The sequence below is a fragment of the Aptenodytes forsteri genome, unplaced genomic scaffold, assembly GCF_000699145.1.
Source record: "Aptenodytes forsteri isolate BGI_AS27 unplaced genomic scaffold, ASM69914v1 Scaffold193, whole genome shotgun sequence".
NCBI lineage: Eukaryota > Metazoa > Chordata > Aves > Sphenisciformes > Spheniscidae > Aptenodytes > Aptenodytes forsteri.
The window spans coordinates 9,628,686-9,640,292 of record NW_008795405.1 but is presented as its reverse complement, the minus strand read 5'-3'; the positions used below and the strand labels follow the sequence as shown (position 1 = coordinate 9,640,292).

Genomic DNA, 11,607 nt, shown 5'->3' with positions numbered 1-11,607 from the left:
CGGGGTTGGACAACAAAGTCCAGGGTTTATAACACATCAATTTTTTTTTTTTTTTTTTTTTTTTTTTTTTTTTTTTTCTTAGCTTTTGGAGCATATCTTAGATAAAATGCTTGGAAATACGAACAAATTTTGTCAAATCAGAATGCTGATTAAGCATTTCACATGTTCTGCTAACTTAAATAGGAAACTTTTCATATCAAATGACATTATATTTCTTTTTAAATGCTCTGAAGTAGGAAACTTAGAACCAGGCTTGCCATTTAGTGATTGGTAGCTGGAGCTATTGCTACTGCTTCCTTAATGGCTGACATTAGGAATGTCAATGTAAATGTAAATGTCAGTGTAAAATTCAGAAAACCCCATGATTAGTTGTGTTTTCTTACCTACTGTAAGGATCTCTGTGTGCTGCTTTGTGTTGGGTTTTCTGTTCTTAAATAGTGCTGGAATACTGGCATGCTTGCATCTTAAAAATGAAACTAAAATGAAAAAATCCCAGACTTCAGTTAAAAACAACAAACTATAAAGAGTTTTCTGGTGTTTAAACCAGCCATTTAGAGGTTCAAACTCCTATTACATTTACAAAAGCAACTTTCTTAAAAGAATAATTCATTTAAAACAATTTATGTAATAATTTCTCTTAAGCTGCAAAATTTTTTCAGGAAAATAGCCTTTGCTTAGAATGAAACTATTTACAAATACAGCACACGTGACAACATCTAGTCATGGTATGATGAAGCAAGAATCATGCATTGGTCCTCACATTCCTTCCACAGCTGAAGTCTACATAGGAATTGGGAAGCCTGCTGAGGCCACAGCGTGTACCCAGGAAGCAGCTAATCTCTTTCCAATGTCGCACTATGTTCTCTACATGAGAGGTCAGGTGGCTGAACTTCGTGGAAATATCGATGAAGCCAAACGCTGGTATGAAGAGGCCTTATCTATTAGTCCTACCCATGTGAAAAGCATGCAGAGGCTGGTAAGTCTTAAGTCCACATTCATGACTACTTTTGTCTCAACTTATGATATTGTATTGTGAAATCTTAACTTGGTGTGGGTAACCCATAGCTTATGAGTTTTGGATCTATAGTCTTATTAGCAAAATAGCTTTCGAAACAGTCTTTTCTAGCTTTTTATTCTCTCTTCTGTGTTGGGACATAAAAAGGATCTGCAGGCAATAAGACTATTTCAGTCCTAATAGAGACTGCGGAAAAGAAGTCATTTGCATCTGCCTAATATTCAGTGCAGTTGGGAAATAAAGGTGGCTTATGGTGAGAGAAGAGTTGGATACTGTAGTCTAGAGGAAAGACCAGTCATTCTGCTATCTAATTCCAAACTAAAAGTTGAATTCTACATGTTGATTGATTACCTTCATGCTATGTGATTTCTTGGATTTTTGAAAGGTAGAGAATCAGTCTTGCCCTCAAAGGAATGTGTAGCTTTAAGTACAAAGGTGCCTTCCCCAGCATAAATGCATAAGTTTGTTTATATACTTCATATATACATACATGTATATATTCTGTGCTTACTATGTTAGGAGAATTATTTTCTTTTTTTAATCCAGTTTTCTTCCAGCTAGAGCAGAGTAGAACAGCGGCAATCAGCTTCTTACCCAATCTTTTTGTTCAGAAGTAGAAGCTGGTTTCTGCCTAGGTGCTTATGAATTATTCAGAGAAATTTCTCGTGCATCCCTGAGGGGAACATATGAGACAAAAGATCAGATAGGAAGGCAGCACAGGGAAAGTTTTTTGTTTCACCTTTTCAGCATTTCAAGATATTTGAGCCTACTGACAAATGCCAAAAGGTTCCTTTTTCTGAAGAAGCAGGCAGTCGACCTAAAGCAGTGCAGCTCAGTGAAAATGAAAGCTTATGTTTTTCTGGGTATCTTTTTGCCCCTCCTCTGAATCCATCTTTGAATAAATAGTCTGTAAACACACAATGCTCTTCAGAATGACTGAGAAATTAGCTGCCTTTAGAGGCATGTGAGATGAAAAATACTGTGTTTCCAATCCGGGTTCCCTTTTTATGAGCTTTTCCGTTTGAGTGCAAGCTGGAGGATGACTATTCATTTCACTGGATTGGCCAGTCCTTTTTAAGCATTGTTATAATTTAAAATTTTGTTTTTAAAAGCTTTCTCTATTACTCTAGACCTTTTCTGTTCTCAGATGTTATTTTGAATAGATGCTGAGAGATTTATGCTGCTTAAATGCAAATATTAAAGATGTATGCTATAAAAATACTTGTCTATGTAATTCCATGTGGGGAAAAAGTACGAGATTCTGTATCCTTCTTGATCTTTTGACTATTGCAAAAAGTATTTTGAGGAGGAAGTTTGCAGTGTTTACTCTTGCCTGTGTGTATAGATTAATATCTGTACATCTCAACACTTTGTTTGTGTATATTTACCTATTTATTATAAAGAGATATGATCTCAGTGGCAGGGGAACTATAGCAACAGCACTGTGGAGGTACCAGCCTCTATAACAACAGCTGAAACATTAACTTGTAATATTTGTATTCACAATTCTAAGCTGACAATCAGTTTATGAACCAAAGTTCCGTGAAAAGACACCTTATTTTCTGCGTTTAATTTGGTATTTTAAAATTATATGATATGGCTTTCTAGCAATGCTTAGAAAGCAATATAAAATGCTACTGTTTCAACTTAACAGTTACTTTAGAGCTTAGATTTATTTAATAAGCTTTGGTGAATTTCTTTTTTTGGGCAAATACCAAGTATAGATCATAATAACTTTATGTATAAAATGCAACAAAAAGGAAATAAGATTTAAGGATGGCACAAGTTCTAGCATGTAGCATATGTATCCAGCCCTGCTTCTCCAAGTAAAATTACTTGAAATAGTTGAACCTGAAATCAGTTTTGAAGGATTTTTTTCTTTTAATTAAAATTTTAGAATAGGTGATATCTGACATTCAGTAAAATTACCTGATGCTAGTGGTTTAGAAATCTGGATCTTTGATTTGAGATATTATTTGTAGTTGTCCAGAGAAGAACAAAAACCAAATAAACTGTTTGTTTATATTTGTATAAGCAAGAATGGCTTACTTGGAATAGGCAATTTCTTGCCTATTTATAAACCATCCTTTACATCACTGTGGTAAGAAGGATGAAAAATTAAACTTTGAAGCTTTACTGTTTTTCAGTACAACTTTTTGGCCATAACTCTAAGTACTTACTCCTGGATACGATCTATTGTTTCTACACAGAAACAACCTTATTAATCTAAATTACTGAAGAAATGTGTGAAGAAGGACTAGAAAGTTTAGTCTTGTGGCTTGAGAACTGATGTGCTTCCTCCTGTGAGTTGCAGCATGTCCCGTGCTTTGGAGCTTCTGCATAAAGACTCTTGCATTTGTCTCAAGTGCAGACTCCATATTCTGTTAATGTGACCATGAAGACATGCTCTTTGCAGAAGTCTAATGTATTATCTGAATGCAGTTACCTTTTATGGGCTAGTATGATCTGTTAAAAGACTATATTTGTCTAAAATTACAATTTTCTAAAGAAACAAGTTATTATTAATTATGCTGCTGTCTCTAAGGTCTTCACTGATTTACTCCTGTTTTAAAGATTTACTAAAATGAAAAACAGGAGGACTTGGCGATGGTGTGAAAATTGGAGCAGTTAAGAGTGGTGCAAGAGATCTGTTCACCAACAAAATGATAATGATAAATGGGAGGGTTTGGAAGGAGAGGTTAACTCTTGCTGTATTTGCCTTAGTAATGAAATGCCTAAGACAACGTGACACCAAATGGTGGAGGCTTGATCCACGAATAAAAGACAATTTGTTTAGCTGTATTCTGCTTAATTAAAATTCTTGGGAAATGGAACTGATTGGGTTATAGTGTTACATTACATAAGATGTGAGATATTCTAACAGAGACCTGGCTGCAGGGGGCAGTGTGTTTGTGTTCATGCTCATTGCTATTTCAGTCTCCTCTGAGAGACGACTCAGAAGAGTTATCGTCTTCTAAAATGTTGGGGTTTTTATTAATTAAATCAGCTGAACAACAAAACTAGTTCTTTCAAAGAGAAATGCTGTTAAAATTCTCTTTAGTTGCTTGTGCAACTAAACTATTCCTCATCCAGTTAATGTTTGAATCCATACGTTCATTCACTGTATTCTGTTAAGCAATTCTCATTTTAAGATCTGCCTTGTTCTCAGGTGCTTTTTTTTACCGTTTGTCGCTAACTGAAATTTTCTCCAAGCCAGGGGTTATACCAGCCTGCTATTTGGCTAGCTCTGACTGCTCGCAAGATGTCAAGAGTGAAGCAGTAACATGTCAGTATCAATTAAGTGTACTTCACCGAGTGCAGCGGCAATGCTTTTGAACAAATGCAGTGTCCTTTCTTGGTTTTAAGGGTTGTATAGTGCACTTGGGGAAAACAAAGCAAAGTTGTGTTCTAAAGGTTTGAAATACTTCAGTTTGTGTTCTGTATTTCAAATCACTTTTTATCACACCCAATGAAATTTAAAATTTTCTTTAATTACTAAATTGAAAAATGATGATTCGCACTTCAATTGAATGTCATACATACTTGGTTGTCACCTGCCTGATTTTGTCCAGAATAGATTTATTTGAACAACTTTCTCCATTCTCCCTACCCTTTATCATCACCTCCAGATTTCTGCATTACTGCTGCCTTCCTGCTTTTGTCATTGTTTTCCTCCCCTGTGAAAAAAGAATAAACAGTCTTTTATCTCCTGCAGTCAGAGTGCTGTTGTGGAAAGTAGCCCTTACTGCTGACGTATGAAAAGTCCTGAAACAGGCCATCATTCAGTAGTGCCTGAAATGGCAATGAATATTTCAACCCATTGTCCAGGAAAGAAATCTGTGTATTCTCTCTCAGGCTGAAAATTTCTTAGCTAAATGTAGCTTTGGCATGAAATAGTTTTTCCAGCATCTGTATATCATTATAATCCTAGAAGACTCTAGTATTTTTCTAATGTTAAGTAATTCATCATAGCACTTGCCAGTTAATCCTATTAGTAGCTTAGCTTCTAAGAGTAGAAAACTAAAACAGAAAGGGAGAAATTACTTATCCAAAATTACCCATGTAGAAATCAGTTTTCAAAAAGCATTATCTTAAAGAATTACATTCCACACTCCAGACTGTTAGCTATCTGTTAAAGTTTCCTATAATTATGCAGAACTAAGTCAGATCTCTTAAGGCTTAGATTAACTATGTGCGCTTTACCTCTCCGTTATAAATATATTGTTATTTATTTCTAACTACATTGACTTCTTACATTGTTTTCCAACCCAAAGACACTTTGCCAGAAAGAAGCCTGGCAGTACCTATGGGTAGTGTGTGTTTATGAGCCTGTCAAGGATGTAGAGCTGAGTGAAAGAAAGGAAAAGCAGAGAAGACCTTAGAAACGTGAGTTCAGACCCTGTTTGAAGGGGTCAGGGGAGTTAGAGAAGAGAAAGACTAAACACAGTCCCCCAAACTAACTTTTTTCCTTCAGTGAGGCAGTATTCTCTAGTATTTATTCTTCCTTTCATAACAAGGACCTTATCTGGGGAACATTCACTAACTCATTTGATTTTCATTGTCACGCCGCTATACTGTAAAATTTGTTGGTTTAGGCCACATAGGCTTGTCCTAAGCACGTTTGGCTGGTTCTTGTGGGTGGTTTGTGTTGTAACTGATTACCATAGAGCTAAATGCTAATGCCAAATCTCTGTGCTCATTTGACTTGCTCTCTAAGTGCATCCTTACGCACACGGTGGTTGAAGAAGAATGGAGAAATAATGGTAATTGGTTTTGTTAGATTTGTTAGTAAAATACTGTGGGATTGCCCTTCAGAAACTCCAAGGTTATTTCATAGAAAGCAGAGAAAGCAAAACATATGTTCAGCCAAAAAGTTGCTGCTCCTTACAGAAGGCATTTTACTGTGATTTGACCACTGTCATATCTGAATATTTCAAGCAGTCGCATTCTGCACTCTGAGAATACAATGGCAGTTCTACTTGCATTTTAACCTGGAACACACCCATTGCGTTCAAGTGACTCAAGGGCCATTTCAATACACTTTAAATTCTTCACATGCCCTGTGGCACTCACAGGCTATATTCTTTTCTGCCCTGAAAACATTATTTCCCGTTTTAGCCTTACAACAGAAAACCATCAGTGCTTAGTGCAAAAAAAGTACATAACACCAACTTGCACAGTCATTAGCTTTTGAAATATAACCAAGTGTGAATCAAGGTGAACAATCAAGAAAGTGTTTTTTCCCTGTTTGTTTCAAAGTTATCTCCTTTTATTTTTAGTGTTATTGAGCTCAAGTACAGCAGTTAACCGTTTCATACTGATTTATATCTTAAAGATTACTATTGGAGGAAGATCCGTAGAACTTCTTAATTCCTGGATGCTCTATTTGAGTTTTACAGTACTCTTTTAAAGCACATCTATTTTTGTTCAGTATTTGACAACAATAATTGCTACAAATTTGAGTTTAAACTAGAATTTAGTTGCTCTTCTCAAAACAAAAAGTGACTGTGGGAATTTACTGCACTAATTTTGTGTATAACTTGAAGCAGTGAGCTCCCACAGACAAGACTGTCTGTGCTGACCCCCTGAGAACTGTTGTCCTGAAAGTGGTATTTTGGGGCTGATGAAAACATAGGTCCTGCTTCATAAAGGACTTCCTTTTCACATTACCCTGTGTTTACTGCAAATGGCTTAAAGCAGCTGTAGCAGGAGCAGATCTTTCAACAAGAAAATACCTCCACTCTTGGTGCTTTTCACCACCTGAGAGTGAGCTCTATCAGGACTCTTCAACTTGTCTGTGCTGTCCTCAGCTGACAGCCATTACAAGAGGAATACTGCAACTGGGCTTAGATTAGTTGCTTGGTTTAGACAGTCTGTGAATATCTGAGGAGGCAAAGGTAATCTGATTTTGTGGAGCATGCACTGTTGTTGCACTGAACGGAACTGGAGTAAGATGGAGAATCTAAGCCATTGGGGTGTAGTATTTATTGAGAATCTACTAGCAATGGTTAAGGCAGCTTTCTGTAAGTTTTTAAAGTGTTTTTTAGATCTATTTTTTTAATTAACTTTCCTGAGATTTCTATTTGAAAGAGAGTTTCTCTCTGAATTGAAAAGTGAGGGGTTTTTTCTTTTTCTTTTTTTTTTTTAACGTAGGGATTTTTGCCTGGTATGCTCAGTTTTAACTTTATGTTTTTGTCTGTTTTCCTGTAATCTGTGTGATAGATTTTTCCACAGTTTATCAATTCAGGCTCAGCTTGCCAGAAACCATTTTATCACTTCTATTTGTCCCCATTTTTAAAAAATGGAAAATTAATTAGTGGTAGATGCTGGCAGAAGGAAGGGATGCTTTGGCTAGAGTTAGTCCTCTTTATTTGGCAGGTCATTAATCGTTCCAGTGTTTTTATTGTATTGTGTGGAACTGATAAAATTCCACCCATCAGATACATCACAATTCACTGTTGCAGCAGGTCAGTCTGCAGTGTGCAGTATTACTCCAAAGTTGCTTCTCCTTGCTTGGAAGATTTTAAGAATCTTTGTTTTCAATTTTCAGAATACAAGTAGTGTTCATCTCGAGCTTTGATTCATGTTTTATGGCATAAAGTCTTTGAACTGGGTTCTATTATCAAAACTGAGCTATTATCAATTCATTTCACATACAGCAAGTACGGGTTAAATATCATAATTTGGTAGGTAGCAACCAAGTATTGTTTCAAGTTGAAGGAATAAAATCCAAAGATCACAGTGGTCCAGTCTGGATCAGGGCTTTCGTTTTGCTACACATCATAACAAAGCATCTGAGGAGGGATTCCCTGCCCTACAGTGTCCGTTTCAAGTAAGTGACAGGCAAAGAGCTGGGGAACAAGAGTATGATCACATACCATTTGTGTCATGGTAACAGTATTTCAGATACACGTGTAAGATACATCCACTTGCCCGGAGAGGTTGTAGAGTCTTGCATCCTTGGAGATACTCAAAATCTGACAGGACGCAGCCCTTGGCAACCCGCTCTAGGTGACTCTACTTCGAGTTTGGATGTAGACAATCTCCAGAGGTCCCTTCCTACCTCAGTCATCCTGCGATTCTAGGAATGCAAGCAAGCCAAGCTTTGTAGGTAGAGGTAATGATTTCTGTTAGACAACTTGATGGCAACACTTGTTTGTGGACAAAATCTTGTTACAGTCTTCCTATTATGCAAGACTTTCCTTATTTTTACCAGTGGTAAAAATCTATAAAGCACAGATTTTGTTCTTTTTTCCCTCACTTCCATGGTAATCATGGAAGGAAGGTGCAAAAGATTATCTTTCTCAACTGTATTCACTCGTCTTACATACATGCATGTATAATACACACATATATGTATGTATACATATATTCTCTGCTACAAACCTGCCTTAATATTTTGGATACATCTTATTGTCTTTGCACTGTAAAAGTGAGGTGCTGCCAAACCGTGTGCCATGCCAGTTAATTCCAGAATATTTCCAGTCACTCTCCTCATGCAGCCGGCTTATGCAATATGGTTGGGGAATGTCCATACAAAAGTGTCAGTGGCAAAACAATGCAACTGAAAAGCCTCAGTTGGGATCTTCACAAATTAAGTTTTTGGGCTTCTGTCTCTCTGGATGGTTTTCTCATGGGAGTTTCAAGTATACCGTAATGATCTGCATTGAGGCTTCTATAGACAAAGATGTGTCTAATATTATTTGAAGAACACAAAATATTTATGACTCTTTACAGTTGTTTACATGGAAAGTATCTCCTTTTTCATCGTACTAAGTAGAGATGATGAACAGACCAGCAAGCTAGTAAAAGCATCTGATCACAGCATAATGAAAAAATTACTTTTTCGGGCTTTTTTTGTAGGTGTTGGAAAGGGTAATTCCTATTAACAGTCTTTCCAGAGTCCTTCCATCTCTTTATGCATTTTACCCTCTAATGGGCTGACTACATTAAAGTCGTTATCACTTGGGTTTTGTTGATATCCAAAGTAATGTTTGCCTTTTCCTCCATGCCTTTTGCTGGGTAACTGGCCACCTAAAAGAGGATGGAGGGAAAAAAAACATACAGATTTTTACTAGTGGAAAAATACTAACAAGCAAGACTAATGTAACAGAATGAAAACGTCAGTAGTCTTAGTCCCAGTAATTCAGGATATGGACAGGAGGCCTCAGGTCAGTAAAGTGCTAATAGTTGCTCTTGATATTTAAGTTCCCCTTGTTTAAAAAAATAATAAAATGGAAATGAGAGAAGGCCTGGAAGAAATTGAAAATGTGTGCTATTCCCTACTATCCTCTGTAGTCTCTTACATCCCTTTTCATGGATATTTGTTGGTGCTTTTTTGCATGGATCTCAAAAATACAGTTTTTATTTTGCTCTGTATAATTGCCTTTCAATATGAGAATTGCTTTGCAAAACACTTTTTAAATTAGGTCATTCTGCTGAAGTATGCACTGGGCTAATTACGATTATTTTGCTTCTCTGGGCATTTTTGTGCTCATTGAATTTATTAAAGTATTATCTTATAGCTGGAGCTGAGAACTTACACAGCAGTCAAAGCTATGTGGCACCTGGTATGCACGGCTGTCTTTCCTGTAGTCTCTAAGGGCTTTTTCTTGTAGGCAACATCTGGCATCTAATAATTTATAATTGAATTTCATATAATTAATAAATATTTTTAAGGATTTATTTTGGGGTAGATATAAAGAATGTGAAAAAGTTTGGGGAGAGCAGCGATCCTCAACTTTAAATGAACAAAAGCGATTTTGTTTTCCTTTTCCTGAGAAAGGTTCTGTTGTAGAATTCTGTAGGTGAGAACTCATTAACTACAGGAAAACACTGGAGACGTGAAGTCATCTACCTGTGTTGTCTTTTTTTTTTTTTTCCCCCCTTTTCTTGTGCTGCATAACTTTGCATACTGGTGAAATATAACTAAATGCTACCATCAACAGCAATCTGAATGAGACAAACCATTCTATGTGGTTTAGTTGTGGTTGTTAGTAAATGTGTGTGAGAAACTTGCAGCACTGTAGCCAAGGGTCTGAGACCTAGCTCTTTAGCAGCCTCTCTTACAACAACGTATTATTATAAAATTGCGCAGGAGTTATCAGTGCATGTATTTTGCTATAAATCTCTTGCAGTTTTCAGGTGCGTTTCTGGTGCACTGATGAAATTACCTTTTGCTTTTTGCTTTACATCTATCACAGGGGGGCTTAATTGCTTTGGCATAAGCCTTTTCCTGAGACAACAGACTGCTCTTGAGAGGACCAGAAGTTACCTAATCAATTATGATTCCTTTTTTCTAACTAGGAACTATAAACAACTTGTTCATAAAAATTGTGCTTTATCTTACCCTCATCAAGCAGAAAGTGGCCTACCTTAATGCAAAACTAGAGATCTGGAAGCAGCTGTCCCTCAGGAAATGATTTTAATGCTTGCTTTTGCCAGGGTTATGTCAAACAGCTGCATTCCCCAGATAAGTTGTCTACTCTGGTACAGAGTTTTTTCTGCAAATCCCCAGTCTGGAACAGTCTTTTTATGTGTCTTTATCTCTCCAGCTCATCTCATTTTAAATTTTATTTGAAGACCTCTTTTCCATTTACTGAAGCTTTACTTCCCTGCTAGCCAGTATTGTACTTAGCAGTCCTTCCCCTGCTCATGAGTCTACAGTTTAAAGATGAGTTGAACTTTGGAAGGATTCAACCAACTTACTATGTATGAAGAGCATACTGTAATTTCTCCAAGATTAGTTTTCTTTAAACAGAGACTGTGTTTTCTGGTAGCTGACTGGTTTTAGATGGAGTTAAAGAATTGGCCTTTAAGGTTAGTGCCAGACTATTTTTTATGTCAGGATATTTTTTTAATCTAGATGATCAAACTAACAGAGAAAGCAATTCTTTCAGTGAGCTTTAACTCATGGGAAAATCTGAAGTGTGTTTTGTCTGACTCTGAAAACTGTGTTCCTTTCTAAGGTTTGATGGTTATTTTTCCATTATTCTTCATATTAGAGTATATTTTTTCAACGACTAGCAACAAATGGTATGAAGAAAGTTGTCTGCAGCTACTATTCTTCAGAAAGCTGCCATCTCTTGATTTCTCAGTAGGGGAGAGGAGACATGCTGTTTGGCCACCTTGTGTACTGGATGTCACTAAAAAAGGCCGGTGTTTTCGCTGAACAAAACTGACTGCTGTCTTCTGTAACTATAGTTAGGGAATAGGAGATGAGAATGGTCTTTTAAGTAAAACCGTTGTGGCCAAAGCTGTGGACTGCAGGAGCTCTTTACTAAAAGCCTTTGGATGACCTGCTTCTGTACTGTAACTTCATTGCAATCAAATTTCATCAGCACTCTTGATACCTATGTGCTAAGACAATAAATTAAACTAAAATATGGCCTGAGGCCAAACCTTGAAGTCTGCTCACCATCATCCATCCCTATTGGATGGATGGACTAGTGGAAACTAGTTCTTAGCTCATTCTTATATTCTTGGGCTGCTCTATGCCATCTCTAGTTCGTTTTCCTACATCCAGCTATATTGAAACTTTACTGAAAACCAGACAAATTAGTTCTACAACTCCCCCCCCCCCCCCCCCCTCC

At 36.8% G+C, this 11,607-nt stretch overlaps 1 protein-coding gene across 3 annotated transcripts in view; it reads left to right on the top strand.

The window, feature by feature from the left end:
• The window catches only part of TTC7B (tetratricopeptide repeat domain 7B), a 130,627-nt gene that overhangs the window by 95,884 nt on the left and 23,136 nt on the right, over nucleotides 1–11,607 (top strand). For all 3 annotated transcript variants that reach the window (XM_009280774.2, XM_009280775.2, XM_019472515.1), the window contains one exon: nucleotides 774–976. In XM_009280774.2, coding sequence (XP_009279049.2) covers nucleotides 774–976 — 203 coding nt within the window. The remainder of the gene's footprint in view (nucleotides 1–773; nucleotides 977–11,607) is intronic.